The sequence below is a fragment of the Camelus dromedarius genome, chromosome 17 (assembly GCF_036321535.1).
Source record: "Camelus dromedarius isolate mCamDro1 chromosome 17, mCamDro1.pat, whole genome shotgun sequence".
In the NCBI taxonomy this organism is placed as follows: Eukaryota; Metazoa; Chordata; class Mammalia; order Artiodactyla; family Camelidae; genus Camelus; species Camelus dromedarius.
In genome coordinates, this window is record NC_087452.1 from 32,580,551 (window position 1) to 32,597,712 (window position 17,162).

Genomic DNA, 17,162 nt, shown 5'->3' on the forward strand with positions numbered 1-17,162 from the left:
CTTCTGATTGAGAATCAATTAGCCACACAGAGAGAGAGAGAGAAAATTATCTAGAACAGCCAGAACTAGGCTCCACAACTCAGCTCAAGAACTGCTTGACCTGGATGTGAGCTCCTGGCTCTAGCTAACTTTTGGCTTGCTTCGAGGGCTGTCAGGGTCATCCCTCCCAGAAGACAGGCTGGCCTCACTGCAATGAGTTAATGAAAACAATGTGCAGAGACCCATGTCTGTGAAAAGGCAGGCAGGATCAGATATTGGAAAGTTACAAGTGATACTTATTAACTGATACAATATGATTAGTAAGGATCACAAAAGAAAAACAGTGTAATGTATTACTATGAAATGCAAGAGACCTGACTCTGGATGGAGGCAGAGTATAGACCTTAAAGTTTGTAACAGTTCCTTTATCCAGGGATGAACTGAGTAGCATGTGCTAATGCAAAGCCCTAGGAGTCTGTCAGCAGCTGATACTATTCAAAACTTGGGAATACTCTCCTGTCATCCGATCATGGGTCCATTTTTCTGCACTATCTGTTCCTCAGTTTTCTGGATCCAGTCTGGCAGCCAATGGAAAGTGCTCATTTTTGCTCTCTACAGGTAACTTCCAGATACACATTTTACTGAAGAAAAGTTATCATCACTATTATTACTATAGTTACTAAACAGTGATACTTGTTTCAGGGGCAATCTACAAATTGACTGTTGAGTTCATAAGAAAGGGAAAAGTCCTGGTTTGCTGACAATCAGCGTGGCCCAAAGTAGCCTCTCATAGAGGCACACTGTCACAGGGCTGCTATCATTCAGGGAAAACTTGCCAGAGTAACTTGGGTCTGGCTGTATGGGAATATTGCTGGCTTTTAGCTTCTGGAAGCCATACAGTCAGCTGTACAGTGGGGCTGATAAATCCTACACCCTTGGCAGCACTGGTCACTTGCACTCACCCCCTGGCAGGGGGAAAACTCCTCCACAGTTTTAGCTGCACGCTTCCTTTCCCGGTGAAAGGTCAGTGCTTTTCTGCCTACCTTGAGTTCATCTTTGCTCTGGAAGTTGTCCAGGAGGTGTTGGTAATGGGTGTCACACATCTGGCGGAGCAGTGAGAGAAGGCAGGATACATACTCGCCCTGGGGACCAACCCAAAAAACATTTAGCATGGCCAGTCACAAGAGCTGTGTTCCCCCAATCCACAGAGGGCAAGGAGAGAAGGAAGGGTCTGAGATGGCCCCAGTGATCATGAAAGTGAAGGTAACAACTCTGGCCCTGAAAGTGAGTTTACTTCTCTGCTAAGGGAGGCCTGGAGGGCTTGGAACCTCTGCAGCATGGGGTTAATTGGAAAACCTTAACCTATAATAATGAAGTACTACAAAGTGAGACAGATAATCTAGCTTTCTTCCTAGGAAAGTTTTGGCTACATCATCCTCTGTCATTATATGCTGTCAGAGTACCATACTGAAGTCTGGAGGGGCTACTGGGAACAGGGTACTCAGCCTTTTCTGCTTCTGGACTGTGCCTATCCTGCTGGGCTGGAGCAGCCCTTCTACAAGGATCTCCTTGGAGACCTCCCAGAGCTTATATGTGATCACTAGACTAGGCAGACAAAACAAAGTAGGTTAACAAAAGTCTCTGGAAAGCAGAGGGGTCAAAATGAACTTTATGAGAAGATGAGCTATGGGCTTTAGGACAAATGAAAATTTAAAGATAAAAACTGAGTCTTTAAAATTTCTTCATGTTCCAACTGGGGCACACAGACAAAAGCCCCACCTTAAGGACTCCAAAGACTCATCATCTCACGGAAAATTTTGGCACAGGGCAGCTGAGCATAGCCTTCTCTTAGAAGGTTACCTCCTCAGAAGAAATGGAGGGAAGTTAATTCACTTGGGCAGTTTTCAAATGTTTTTAAACTCATGGGAATTTGACAACACTTTTTTTAGTCTCTCAAATCCTTTTTAGACCCATGAAATTATTATACATATATGTATGTAAAATATATACATTTACATGATCTTCAGTTTTATCTAAAAAAATGGGCAGAATAAGCCGTAATTTATAGATTTGTTGTGAGGATCAGATGAATTAATGTACATAAACATTGAAGTAAAAAGTTCAGTATAAAAAGAAGTGCTCAATAAACTTTTATTATCATCTTCACTAAATCCACATAAAATTAATCACTTCATTAGTATTGCTAAATGAGTTAATATTTGTAAAGTGCATAAAGCAAGGTCTGGCTCACAGCCAGTACTGTGCTCTTGTTAGTAAGAAGGATGAGTTACCAGGACATGCCAGAGCACATATGTTTTTACCCTCAATAGGAGAGTACCCTCAATAGGTGCTCCTAAGGGAGCAGACATTCCTTCCAAGCCCAATGCTCCAGAACACATGCCTGCTCTCTGCTCTCCCTAACAGGCTGGAGCTTGACTTGTTTCCTCAGAAGGTTTTCTACAAAGGGATCATTGTAATCTCCCACCTGCCAACCGGAATATTTGATACACTCTGTTTATCATGTTCCAACATCAGGGCTAAGAAGTCCACTGTGTACAGGAGTGAGAGTCCTGAGGGGTGTCTCTCTGCCCCTCCTGAGAGGCTTTCCAAGTCTGTTTCTAATTAGATTTAGATCACAGGAGATCATTGTCCAGTAATGCTGGTGCAATTCTACGTCATCACATTATTCCTGATGCTAGATATTTAGATACAAACACTATGGACAAATGCAACTAATTTGTAGATACAAGCAATTACTGAGAAAATTATTGTCACATACATCATTTACGAGTGCCTGCTGAGTCTGCTCCTAGAAGGAATAGTCTATTTTTCACCTCCAACCTGGTACTACATCTCTGCTTCATTCCCCATCACAGAAAATTACTTGGCTCAAAGGCAAAGGCCAATAGAGACAGTGTGCAGGAAAAGAGGACAAGAAGCAGTCTCTGGATCTACCCTTAAGCAGACTCCTGTGAGTATGACCCTAGAACTTTCAGAGTGGAGATGAAGTCTGATTCAAGAAGGAAAGAAGGCAGCATGCTGACAATCATGCAGGAAGGGAGGCTGCGATGAATGTGGTGTGATGGTGAGGTGGGGTTTGGTGTGGAGGAGCCCCAGGTTAGAAAAGAAAGCAAGAAAACCTGAATGTTAGTTACTAACAGTGATCTCCGCTGTGCACTGCGGGCACCGCTGCCCTCTTACCGCCTCCTGAGCGTGCGATTTGCTCATGATGGTGAGCAGAGTCTGTAAGAGCACGTCCAAGAGGCTCTCCACCATCATTTCTACCTCCTCCATGACATCTGCCTCCTGGAGCGAGCAGCGAGAGAGCACACCATTAGCACCAGGCCGGCTGACGTGCAGCTGGCAGTACTTACTAAGTCAGCCATGTCAGGAGCGGTCTTCTGACTGAATCCTCAACACTGAGCTCTCGGCCTCACTGGCATGCAGTGTCAAAGAACCTGGAATGAGGGCTCTGAGAGGAGGTGAGGCACACCTGCCACTGCTGCCCTGGTCTGGTGGCTGGGGCCTTACCCTAACCCAGCACCACCTTGATACCCACAATTCTGAACCTCAGGCAGATACAGTAGTTCAATCTACAGGGCAGAGGTTAAATGTTTTCTTTGATTTCCCTAGAAAAGTCAGGAGAAAGCACAACACCGCTGACTAATACTTCAAGAAAATGGTAAAGAGTACTCACACCACAGGGTGTGGTGGCAGCACCTTCACTACTGCTAATGCACACAGAAGTATGTCAGTCTTTCTGAGGACCATTTTCTCCTTGAGTGACCTCAATCTTTGCCTCTGACTGCTGCCCAGATATGCCTGGGTCCTACTTCTAGCTCCTGGGCATTTTTCCTCATGTTCCCTGGTCCACCAGAAGGACTCTGCCTCAGTGTGTCTTTCTTGGGCAGCTTCACAAAAACAACAGAGCATGCCTCCTCACGAATGGCTGCTTCCCAGCCAGCGGGTTCTGAATTTAGGAAGAGTCTGTGCTATCTTTTTATAGACTTCTCACATGCAATCTCAAACCCTATAGCTTGATTTTCATTATCTCACAAAGAGATATCCATTGCCCCATCTCCAGTCTATATTATTACTGGTTCAAATGTCCATCTGTCCATTCATCCATCAAACCCATCATTCATTAAGTATTTACCATGTGCCAGTCACTGTTTGAGAACCTGAGTATACAGAAGTGAACAAGAAAGATGGTATCTGCTCTCACAGAGCTTAAATTTCATCAATCCCTTACCCATCCATTCAATATAGTTATTCTCTGCCCCATTCTACATGAAGAATTTAAGCAGCTTTTGGAATCAAGTCTTCTTTCTCATCTGTTGAACTGATCATAACACTCTTACCTGTGATGGTTCTTTGAGTAGTTGTAAGCAACTAATTGCACTTGACTCTCTAGCCCCACAAATACAACCAGATCATCTCCTTCAGGTTTTTACCTGTTCCCATGCCTCTTCCATTCCTTCCCTCCCTTTTTTTTTGCCCTTCAATTTCTCGCCTTCCTTTACCAATAAGCTTCCCACTCCCTCAAGTCTGTGACCCTGAGTTACTGGTAGACCTTATGTGTCTGGTGTTGCCTCTCTGAGGCCTGGTGGGAAGGAGAGCTGCCAGGCCTTGTCTGGAGCCAAGAGCAAACAATAGGGCCTCTACAACCATCAGTGTCACTGCCAGACTGGGCCCTCATCACCAGATGGTACTTTAAGTCTGGATACCAGTGTACCCTATTGAGTCCTTGTATCTTGCTCAAACCAAACACACTCTTTTCAGCACCTCTCCTGCTCTATCTTCATGGGTAACCTAACCTTGTATGCTCTTATCACTTGGCTATTGGCCTTCATTTTAAATGCACTTGAAATTTTATTCTCTAGAAACCTTATCTCAATAAGATGGTGTAATAAAAACCTCATTCTTGTTTTTAATTTCTTTCTAATTCCTTATCGTTTCCAAATTTTCTATAAGAGATATGTATTTCTATTATCATAAATATATACAATAGACATAATTAAAATAAATTCTTACTCTTAGCCATGCCTAATACATGTCTTTCCTCCTTTCCTCCCTCCCTCCTCTCCTACCACGGAGCTCTTCTAGAAAATTAAGCAAAGAGGAAAGAAAATAGGCAAAAGCATTACTAGTTGAAACCTGATCCCTAAAGTACAGTCCTGATCCCATGAGGCTCAGAACTCCTGTAGGCATCATTTATCTCTAGTACACCCTGATCTCATCTGGCATGGTATAGCAATGCCATATGGGTAGAATCAAACTGCCAGGAAGCTGACAGAAAAGTCTGAATGAGCAAGCTGCCTCTCAGCCTGGGCCTGCCTCTCTGTGCTTGTGCCTGAGTATCCTCAGAACACTCCCAGGAACACAGAATTTATACCTTTAGGTAGAAACACAGCATGCACAGGACTGAGCTTTCTGGCACTACTGATAATTACATTTCTGGGTGTATCTATGATAGAGCAGTTTTTTCAAAAAGCAAGACTTTGTTGTGTTGAGAAGCCTGCTGGGCACACACAGGCAGGCCTCCATTCACTTGAGCACCTTCTTGTCACTGATGAAAGCTTCTCTGACTGAGAAGTGTACAGTGATCTTTGCTGGTGTGCTTCTGGCTAAAGTAACACAAGATAGGGACAGAGCTGGGGGAGGGGGGTGGAGTGCGTCTAGGGCCACTACCAGAGAGCTGGTCTTGACGATGGAGAAGATGCTGCCAAGAATCCCTGAGCAGATTAGCAGCTCTTTCTGCTGCCTCAGGTGAAGGTGAATGTGATGGAGAACCACAGGAAGCAGGATGCGGCGGGATTCTGGGAGAGGAAACACAAAGGAGAAAATGCCCTTCAGAGGAGAACTGGCTCCTTTTGGAAGCTAGTGGCATTGTGGGAATGCAGCTGGTCTCAGAGCAGGTGGGGCCGGGACTGGAGCCAGGCTGGAAGTCACCCCCTTTCCTTATGTGGGCCTAAAAGCCCACTTCCTGGACATTGTGAGACAACCCACAGCATTATCTTCCCATCTCTCTTTCCTTCTTTCTCATTTTAGACCAAAATGTCTATGGTGTTTTGTGCAAGATGAATGTTAGGAGGTTGCTTCCAAATAAAATCTCTTAACTGACTAGACTCCCAATTAAAAGCACAGATTACAGTGAAAACTCCATTTAAATGACATATTTAGTTCTATGACCTACACTGATTGAACTTACAGACTTAACAGGATTATAAATGGTCCCTCTTCACGATACCCTGGCCAGGCAACCTGGCACTTCCACTCCCATGAGCATTTACTTTGTGTCAGCCACCAGGTCTGCCCCCTTTTCCCCTCAGGCCTCTGGGACACTACGAGTGTCCGCAGCAATGAAAGGAACAGAAGCGGGACTTTTGTCATAAGCCTTTGATAATTAGCTAACCCTCACTGCCAGTCCTACTGCATACATTCACATGTTCTTCTTTTCTTTTCTCCTCATTGTTAACTGAATAGCATTTCATCAGGTGACTATTTCTAGAACTCCAGAATCAAGGAAGGCTAAATCCTAGTTCAAGTTCTTTTATTAATTCACTCTAAGACCCTAGGCAAGTTGACTCCTCCTGTGGGCTTATTTCCCTCATCTGTAGAATGAGGTGCTAATGGCCTTGTCTGCATTTACTTCACAGGTGTGGTGAGAAGACAAAGTAAAATACAAGTGTGAACATGTTTCTGGTGTCCTGCACTTCTATGTGGTTAATGACTGCGTGATGCAAGTACCATCATACCTGGCCAGCATGATTCAGTCAGACTACCAGTAACACGAACAAGCCATGATGTTTTGAATTTATTGTTCATAGCTGACCATAACTAAGTATTCCGATGAAATTCAGAATGAAAACCTTTTCCAGCAGAAGACAAATTACATGGCATACAAGAGATTTTGGGACTGCCTTGTCAAATACTTAGAATATGTTCAAACAAAATGGAATGACAATTATTCTATGCTTAAAAGGATCCTTGGATAAAAGAGAAGTTCTTACTGTATTTTGTAGACTAAAATACCAACAGAACAGGATTTGTAACAACCAATAGCTGCCGGCAGACAAAACAGTATTTCATTATTGGAACCTGCTGAAGAAGAGACCAGACTGATGTGCCCTGAGAATATAAGCTATATTAGAATATAAGTCATTTGGTTAAATGACACTACTAGTAAAAGTCCTCTTGCTTCAAGGAAGATGCTGCAACTCAGGCATTCAATAAAATTGAGATGCAAACAAAAATTTGATGGTGGCTTGTTATCTCAAAATTCAACTACACAGTTCCTGCCACATAAAGTTTAAGAACAATTTTTCTTAAGTGATCATGAGATGCAGCAAGTATATGCAAAAATATTAGAAATAAAGTATATCAACAAGGGCAGTCTGCTGTCTGCCTTTTCATATATTCAGAAAGCACCTGCCTTTAAGCAGTGCTCAAGGCTTGAGTATGTACAACAGCCCAGTGATAGTGCGTCCAACCCACTGATTTTATCTTCAATCAAGGAACTGGTGAAAAGAGAAGTATTTACTATAAACAGTTACTAATGGAGAAAAGCTGACTTCCTTGGTGGCAGCTTTACCATCAGCAATATTTTACACAGGCAGAGATAAGTTAAAGGGAGCATCTATTCACTATCGCAAATGTGTGTAGCCCTGGGCTGAGAAATTGTTGTTCTTGTACTTTAAAAGTCAAACTTAAAAGATTTTACTACCAAAAAATTCTAATTATAAAAATTCTGGTAGTAACTGTTTTGCTAGTATTTCAGATTTATTTCTGTGCCCAAGAAGTTTATTTCATAATAGTGATACTCTGCTTAAAGGACCAGGCTCATACTGATGTTAACATCTGGCCAGTGAGTATCCAATCACATTCAATGTGGTTTCAGGTATGAATTTGGAAGTTCTTCCCGAAAGACAGTCTGGGCTGCTGATGGTATCTGTTAGGCTCTCCTGGTCTCTTTCGGAGTATGGAGGCCTACCTGTCCATCTCTTTGTCTAATCTTTATGGCTCCTTCAAAGAGAGGAAAAGGAATCTAACTGGTAAGGCAAGGAACCAAGAAAGCACAGTGGGTCCTCAGGGTCCCCTTTCAGGGTCTCTTATTTCCTTGACTTACCTTATTCCCTTTGGCTGGACCCTTCTCTCTTGTTCCCCCTCCTTTCCTTCTGCTTTCTCATCCTGCCCCATTCTTGGCAGCTGCCTAGATTTGTGAGCCTGGAGGTTGTTCTGCAGGCCACCCCATGCAGGTCCCTGGGAATAAACTGTGAGTAAGGCAGTAGGCCTAGGTTTTGGCTGCATTCCCTAACAGACTTTGCCAAAAACTCTGCATTTTAAGAGCCACTGGTTTCTTGCATAATGGTTGATAAAACTGATCCTTTGATTACCAACATCCCAGTAAGGAGGAAAGGTGAGTGTGACTCTTATCCTAACTTGATTTACCTGAGAAAGAAAACAGGCGGCTGTCCACAGTTCTGGCAATGGACTGCAGCTTCACCACATCCATTGACTGCCCGATGTGCACAGTGCTGGGCATGCTCCCCAGAGTCCCTCTCACAAACTCTGCCACCTCCTGCACAGTGAACATCTGCAGCAGCTCGTCAAAGATGGTTGGGAAGGAATTGAGGAGTGCAGCCTGTGGAAGAAAGCCAAGCCTTGGTTAGCTCAGAGTTAGGTGTGTGTCCATCTTGCATGTTTAGACGATGATACAAGGTGATGAGAGGCTGAGAAGGCACTGCAGCACCCGTGCCTCCAGTGGCCTCCTCTCTGGCCTTTGACTCCACCAATCCCTGTAGCACTCTTGGGATATGGAGCAGGGAGAACCAAAAAGGAAACCAAAATAAGACAATTTACTGGAGGCTAGGCCACTTGAAGCTTTCAGAACTTGCCAAGGCATTTGCTGGCAAGAGAAGGAAATACATAGAGAAGCCAGCTCAACATGACTTAATATGCACAGCTGTTTTTGCTCATAAAATGAAATAATAATTTTTAGTTTGTTTCTGTGATTGAGCTCTTGATTTTCTAATTTTGGTCCCAAATTCAGGCCAGGAACTTCTCAAAGAAAGCATGGCAGAAGAAACTGAGCATCACGAAGCAGCAGTAGTTGAACTCCATTTACAGCCCTGCAGCCAGCAATCCAGCTCTGAAGGCGGGACTGTTTCCCCAGAATAGTAGCATTTATTTGAAACCATGAAATCTGAAGACTTTGTAAATTATTTCCTTCACATGATGCCTGGCAGTCCCAAGTATAAATCCAAAAGGATGGAGAATGTGTGGATTTAGTTACTCATGAACTTTGAGGACTGATGATGATGTTGGCACAGTGTTCAGTGACCCAGATGACCCGAGCAAGGGGAGAGTGTGCGTCTGGAGACTTCTCTCCCAGGATCTCAGCTTTGGGCCTCCTGAGGGCAAGCTGAGCCTCTGTGGGGCAGAGTAGTTTAGGAGAAAGAGAATGGATTTTGGAATTGGACAGACATGAGTTTAAATGCCAGCTTTATCATTTACCTGCCACATAACCTTGGGTGAATTACTGCCTAATCCTCATTTTTCTCATCTATAAAATGGGGATGATGCAATTACTTCTCTCCTGGTATGGGTATGAGGAAAAAGATTAGCTGCGCAAAGTTAGTTTCCAGTAGAATGACTGGTACACAACACGCTTTAAATAAATGCTGGCTTGTATTCTTTCTTGGCTAAATGGAAGCAGCATAAAGGAGGCTTTTTCTGCTTCTCAGTCCTCTTACACTACTAACCCAAGACCTGCAAAGAGAAATGGAGTGTCACTTTGCGACACTCTTCACAAGAGTGTACTCTTCCTAAGAGGCAGGTTGGGAGGGAGGGGGCAGTTTTTCCTGACTGCTTCATCAGGCAGTGAGATGCTGGCCTAGAGCGAGTGAACATTTACACCATGGGGAAACAGGTCTGTCATACTGCAGTCTATGCTCACGCCAGGCCCAAGTACCGAACTTATGCAAATTCCATCTGCAGATTTATAACGCCCTGGGATATCAAGGAGATCATTTTGTAGTAATTAGAACCGGTACAAACACAAAGCATCATAAACAGCTAGATACAAAAGATAAAGGGGGAAAAGTAAGTATTTCATAATCAGCAACAAACAGCAGCTGATTTGCTCTCTTAAAGGGTGAAATTTCCTAAACTTACGCACCAGGACAGGATACTTGCACCCTAACATGTCCTAGTGGTTAGAATTAGAGACATAAAGTCTCATTGAACAGTAAACTTGCTGAGAGTTCTGAAACTCATGAAACATGAGTCTGGCACCAAAGGAGCAGGTCTGACTCTGACTTAGGTCTAAGCTGAGACTAGATCTAAGCTATTTATCCTGATGTGGTAGGAATAAGCCATTGAGGGCATTGCTTAGTTCTCAGAAAGTATATCTGCCTGGCTCTGCCAGCTACCTCTGAGCTACCATATCTCCACAAGCTAAGGGAGGAGTAGGTGTTCTGAGCCCTTGTTGGCAGGAATAGATAGGCTTGGGGAGAGAAAGGGAGGAGAAAGATGAGTTGCTTGCAGTATTTACAAGGGGAGCCCATGGAAGGAGCCTTTCTCATTAGAGATACCTGGTAACCTTGAGATGTTCCACTCTTTTATAGAGACTACCTCCCAGTTGCTTACTTGTTCTCTGGGGCAAGGGGCCTATAGGCAATTGGCATCAAGGGGCAACATTTAAGCAAGTGAAAAACAGAAAAAGCAGACTATTCTAATCTTAAGTGAGATATTTTAAAATATATCTGCACTAATGACAGACCTGGTAATGACTGACTGAATGGACATGAGAGAGGCTGTCTGGTCTTTGCTGACAGGTTTTGATGTTAATAACTGGCTTCAAAAAAATCAAAGAAGCGCAATTAATTAGATAAAATTCTGACATTCATTTATGAGAGAGAAAACTCCCTTGTGACTAGGGTAATGAACAATATCCTTGATCCTTTGCAGGGTAAGCTTGCATGGAAAAGTTAATTGAATAGCTGACCAGACATTTTTAATATAAGGAAGCAAAACTCCTTCCCACACTGTTATTTCTAACAGAATCTAATCCTAATTCTCAGCCGAAGTTTTGTAGTTATTTCTGCTGTTTTTCAACCTACTTCACTCTAAATTCCTAAAATGGACCAATACTAACATAAGGTTTTAAAAATTAATATAGTGACTAGGAAATAAAATTCTCTCTATAGTCTGAATATCCTCCATAAATAAGATGTTCATGAACCACTAATACTATGGTAGCTAAATAAATCTGGTCTAAAGGCAGCTCCTGAGAACAAAGTTGTGCTTCTTCTCCACAATAAAGCACCACTGGGCTATTTTATATTTGGAAGCTGAGGCATAGCTGGATTTGAAGTAAAAGCAGCATTTTGTTCTATTAGGTATTTCCTTATAAATTACCCCTTATCTAACACATAGGAGCCTGGCAGGGCTTCTTCAACTCTGGAAGCCAGAGGACAAAGAAACCACCTGCTAAGACAGACAAGAATCCAGCAGCAAAGCTTCCCTGCAGCTCACAGACCTGAGTGAAAAGGAGTGTTTCTGAGTTTCTGCTGTCCAAACTGAGCACAAACCGGATGGACTGGAAAAGCTCTTGGATGCTGGACCGGAATTGCTCCTCTTCCATCCCACAGGTGGCACGTGAGTACAGGATCCTTGACTGCACGATGAACTTGAAAAGGTACTCCAAGGCCTGGAGGTGTGGGAGAAAAAGGGATAGAGAGGTGTTAAAGATGGCTAGGAACTAACACAAGGGGGAATGTAAGATAGAGTACCAGTGAATTATACACCACAATCAGGAGACAGACAATTTCAACTATGAAGACAAGCACTTTAACTTTTTAAGCCTTTCTCAAAAGTCCAAACTTTCTTCTTACTGAGAGAATCATCAAATTATTTCATGAGGTTCTGGAAGTGAGGAACCACCAATTATTATGGAAGCAGCTGAATTCAAGAACATACAGGCTCAAAAGAATGTTATATTTTTCTGCATTTTTTCATATCCACAAATAAAAGGCTAAAAGGCAATGATGTAAGAACCTCTCCTGAATTTATTTCAAGAAGGAAGAATCCTTTAAAGAGTCTTCTATTTCTCTGAAAAATAGCTGGGGCCTGACTTGGTGCCAGAGATCAAGTCTGGAGAAAACCTGCCCTAGTTGCACAGCAGCTGGTGAAGCAGACACACCCACTCTCTAACCTCTTCCAGACCAGGACACTTGCCATAACAGTTCATGACCAATACAGAAGAAAAACCTCCCATAACATGTCTTGGGAGGAAAATCTGATTCTGAGGAGTCCATGTAGCTTGGCCTGTGCTTATGAGCAAAGTAATTCTCTTTTTAGAAAATTCAAGATCCAAGACTATACTTTCTATTCAAAGAAAGGCTAAAGATTTCCCAGACAATAGAAAGGCAGAGACACTGAACCCTGAGGAGAAACTTATCCAAGGATGAAACAAATGGAGCTCAGTTACCTGAAATATGTAACAGGAGACAATTCCCAACCCACTTTTCATAATCTATCCATCTATCAGGTTTAGCAAAGCAACATTTTTTTTGGGGGAAGGGTGTGTGTACCCTACACTAAACCTAGTTGGCAGTGAAAAATGGCTACCTCAGAAAAAAGTGTGTTCTGATGTTTGCACCAGAGGATCGCGTAGAATAAGTTAGTGTGTGGCCTCATATCCATAAGTGCTATATCTCCCTACTAGTAGCCTTTTAATACCTGGCCTGTAACGAACCTGGAAAGTCTGCTACATACTCTGATTTTTAAAGGGAAAATGTTTTCCTTATCACCAGTTTTTCATTTTGAAACAACTACCACATAAGACATGTTTTGAGTGGTCTGAAACATCCACTAGTTGCACAGTGGAGGCAGAACCAGACAGCAAAGTCGCTTGTTCTTCCTGGATATGAGGGCTTAGTTCCTCCATCAAGTCCTAAAACATAAAACACTCTGCAAAGGAGTACAAGGCTGTTGTTGAAGCTGGCCCTGTGAAAACCTGGATGAGGGCAAGGAAAACAAGCTCACTTTCAGCCATCCATCAACACCTGACTTCCCCTTTCCCTACGCCTCTCGATTTTTACCCAGGTAGAGCTGGTCACCTGTGGCAGACACAACTGGGGAAAGAGAGGAGGGCAGAAGAGTGGAGTAAAAGGTGAGGGTGGATCTTATGGAAGCTGTTCAAAGTTCACAAGTGTTCCCAAGCCCATGTGGAGACAATGGAACACTTAACTATTGCTGAAGCAGCTGCTCTGTCTTTTTCTACTTACTAAACCTGAAAGAAAAAGAGATCCTAAAAGTTATTACAACCTTTCTATTACCAAGGAGACAATTGTGCTTTCTTTTTCCTGGCTTCCTGGTAAGGATCTGATGTAGATTAGCAGTGAAAAGTGTGCTGTCTTTTTGGAACCTCTCACCAAAAGCTACCCTCAAATCCACCAAAGATACTCCCCGAGAGGTCATTCACACAGGAACAAATCATATAACCAAGTAAGAAAATAAGGACTCTTTTATTTTCATCTTCTTTAGCAACAGGAACTTTGGGAAAGGTCATGACTGAGAATGAAAGGAAGAGATGGGACATGAGTGAAAAGATATACTGAATCATGACCAATAAAGAAGAGGAGGTTTCCTGGTCCACAGCTTATGGTACCAGAATAAGGGGTGCCAGGCCAGAAGCATATGCATCTGGAGCAGAAGGATGAAAATAGGATCAGATGGAGACTTAACAGTTTGGTCAAGAGGACTTGTAACCTGAAATCTGATGAAAAACGGGGAAATGCCTCATAAAACTTTATGTCTAGATGCATCAGTATTAGATACCATTCAAGTTAGTTTGAAATGGTAGTAGCAAAAAAGTGCCCCTGAAAAGTGCTCCCCCAAATGGGACTCTTTCTTTTCCCCACCCAAACCTGATCTTCTCCAGGAATTCTGTACCTTCATCAGAGACCCTGTCATCAACCAGCCCATCTAGCCAGACCCTCAGGTCCTCCTCTCTGTCACCTCCCACATCCACTCTAGCATTTGAAAGCCCCTACTTTGGTCACATCAGCCCCTTTATGGCTGCTTAAAAACTCTAGCTCTTTCCCATCCAGGCTTTTAAACATGCTGTTTCCTCAGTCTGGAATGCTTATTCCCCAACTCTTAATACTGATTTCAGCTCAGAGGTCACCTCCTCATAGAAGCTTTCCCCAAACTCTTGATCTGAAGTAAACCTTCCTCTACAGCCAGTCTATCCCATGATCCTGTTTATTTCCCTCAGAGCACTCATCAATATTTTTCCTCACTGACTTTGTTATTTATCTGACATGTTTATTGTCTACCTTTTCTCCACCTGAATGGAAGTGCTAGGAAGGCCTAGCCTTTTCTGCTTGAGCCCCTGCTGAATCCCCAGTGTTTGACACAGTGTCTGACACATGGTAGGTACCAAGCAATACTGACTGCCTGAATGATTCTTAGGAGAAAACTTCTGAGATATCTTCTCCAGTAACTTTAAGCAATTAATTCATGGACTCACACAGAATCTTTGGCATTTAGCTCAACTTGTATCCCTTCTAATACTAGATGAGGCACATCCTGGATGCTGGGGCTGAGAGAAGAGCAAAACCCAGGCCCTGTCCTCACATTACACTCAGAACCGTGCTCTACCCTCTAAGAACACAGGTGATGCGTTCTTCAAGGAAAGAGGTCAGTCAATCTTCTCTTTGCATCTTAGCACCCATGACAGATGTGGACTGCTTAGCAGACATGTACTGCATGAAGGAGGACAGAAATGAGACTTGTGGCCTTAGATTTTTACAGAATGTGCAGAGAAGACCCAAGATGAAACGTGGATTTATGGCTTGATTTTGCCTCTTTAATCTGATGATACTTACAGAAACATCTTGTGGACAAGAATAACAAAATTATAGGTCCACTAGTACTTAGAACAGATGATGGTATATTAAGAGAAAGAGCAAAACTACTTTGCTGCCATTCTTCTATTACTAACTAGAAAGGGTGGGAAAGACATAGTTAAAAGGCAACTAAAAAAGGTAACTCAAGAACAAGGAAAGACAGGGACAGAAATAAGCAAGCATGAACTTGCTTCAATTGAGTTCCCACAGGATACAACAGATTTCTTCAAATAGCTATCTGGAGAACTGTTGAGCAAAAGAGCAATCAACATTCTCATAAGTGGTTCTCTACAGTAGAAGCAGTAGCCATGAAAAGAAGTTACTAGGAAGTATAGATAATTCACAATGAGGACAGTCGCCTGTAAACTGGAGCTGCCCAGCAATGCAAAGGGCTGCCTGGTCATGGAACCTGTCCAAGCAGGGGTGTCACCATGGGGGACTCTGTGTTCCTCCAAAGGTCAAGGTTTTACGATTATCTTCTTCTCAACATATCCACATACAGTACATTCACTCAGTTCTTTTTACTTAAAACAGTTACAAAAAACAATTTTTACTAACTACTAAAGAAGGGAAAAGTACTGAAAGATCTTATTTCTAATCAATGTTGCCACCAACATTGGCTTAGAAGGAGATATGATACTTTAGCCAGTAGAAGCAAAGACTGATGTTGTTGGCAAAAACCAGGCAGGCCAGGAACCACATGCACATCATCCCTTCCTCCTGTTTAGAACTATCAGGAATAAAGACCTTCCAGGGAAAAACATCAAAGTAAGGAAATGGGAGTTATGTGGATCAAGGCGGTGATTCCTGAAAGCAGAGAAGTGTATGGAATGTCTACACTTGTCCTGCACACCACACCATTGAGATTACTCACAAAGTTCTGCAGGAGTGAGCCCTTTGGCTACAGCGAGCTCAGTACATTACCCGCATGGCTTCCTGAATGTGGTCCTGCCGAATCAGTTCCGCTGAGCAGTCCATGTACCACTTCAAACAGCGGATTAGCTCCCTGGGAAAGAGAACAGTTATAGAGACCCCACTTTAATCGAAAAGCAATGCAGCCTGAAATATCTGCAGCTCTCAATTAGCCACACAGGAAATAATCCTGCTGATGAACTAGAATGGAGTGATGAATCCATTACAGCTGTGAAATCTTTAGATCATCTGAGACCAGACAACACTCCTTGTCCAAAAAGAGTTGCCACATTGCAATTATCAGTTACAATCACTTTTTTTCACTCTCCCTGACATACATCTATTCTGATTACAAGAAAGTTCTACCAAAGTCTTGGACTGGATGCATGTTCTTGTTTTGTTTAAATTTGCTAAGGCTCCAGAACATACACCAATGACATGGTTAAAAGGCAACTAAAAAAGTAACTTAAGAAAAACACTCTGAATAAAGGTGTACAGTTCCACATTCCCCCGCCTTGCTTCACCTCCATCTCACTGGTCTCATTTCCTTAGGATGAAGTCATTCGCGTGGAATGGGGTTACAGCGTCAGAAATTCTGCACGTTTACATGGCTAGAAGCACAGAGATCAAGAGTACAGGCCCTCATCAGACAGCAGGATTCACCTCGGGGCCCTCTCAGTTTCTAGCTCTGTATCCTTGGGCAAGTTATTTGTGCACTCTGTCCTCATTCTCTTCATTTAAAATAGAGAAGAAACAATATAACATCTCAAAAATATTGTGAATTCTAATGAGACGACACATGTAAAGCACATAGCACAGTGCCTGCTCTCCAAAGTGACATCAAAGTGTCAGAGTTCCAGTGACTCCACAGCCTTACCACCTTCGGTTTTATTTACGTTTCCAAAAACTGTGCTCATTCCACAGAATAACATGGTGACTTTTAAAATGGCTTTAATGGTTCTAGATAACCTGTGAGTGTCTCCCATGTTTACTGTTCATACCACCTCTCTTATTGACTGTCTTTTTATTTTCTTTGACATTTATTTGTGGGTGATATATTTAGCTATTCACATGTTTCTCATCAAAAGACCAAGACCTATTTTTAGCAGCTTTGCCACCATTTCTTAGGAGGAAAAGTATGACAACCATGTAATAAACTATAGTTTAAAATGTCAGTGAAAAGCCCACAACTAACATCATACTCAACAGTAAGAGACTTAAAGCTGTTCCTCTAAGATCAGGAACAAGGCAAGGATGCTTGCCTGCTTTTGCTACTTCTGTTCGACATATTATTACTAGAAGAGCAACTGAGTAAGAAAGAGCAATAAAAGGCATCCAAATTGGAAAGGAAAT

At 42.7% G+C, this 17,162-nt stretch overlaps 1 protein-coding gene across 11 annotated transcripts in view; it reads right to left on the reverse strand.

Annotated features, from left to right (window-relative positions):
• The window catches only part of DOCK3 (dedicator of cytokinesis 3), a 299,439-nt gene that overhangs the window by 62,421 nt on the left and 219,856 nt on the right, over nucleotides 1–17,162 (reverse strand). For 9 of the 11 annotated variants that reach the window (XM_031470420.2, XM_031470423.2, XM_031470422.2 and 6 more), the window contains exons 22-27: nucleotides 15,822–15,903; nucleotides 11,522–11,692; nucleotides 8,431–8,623; nucleotides 5,671–5,798; nucleotides 3,139–3,285; nucleotides 1,023–1,121 (exon numbers count right to left, since the gene is read on the reverse strand). In XM_031470420.2, the coding sequence (XP_031326280.2) occupies nucleotides 1,023–1,121; nucleotides 3,139–3,285; nucleotides 5,671–5,798; nucleotides 8,431–8,623; nucleotides 11,522–11,692; nucleotides 15,822–15,903 (820 nt within the window). The remainder of the gene's footprint in view (nucleotides 1–1,022; nucleotides 1,122–3,138; nucleotides 3,286–5,670; nucleotides 5,799–8,430; nucleotides 8,624–11,521; nucleotides 11,693–15,821; nucleotides 15,904–17,162) is intronic. The other 2 variants (XM_031470421.2, XM_031470426.2) reach the window with 2 other exon arrangements.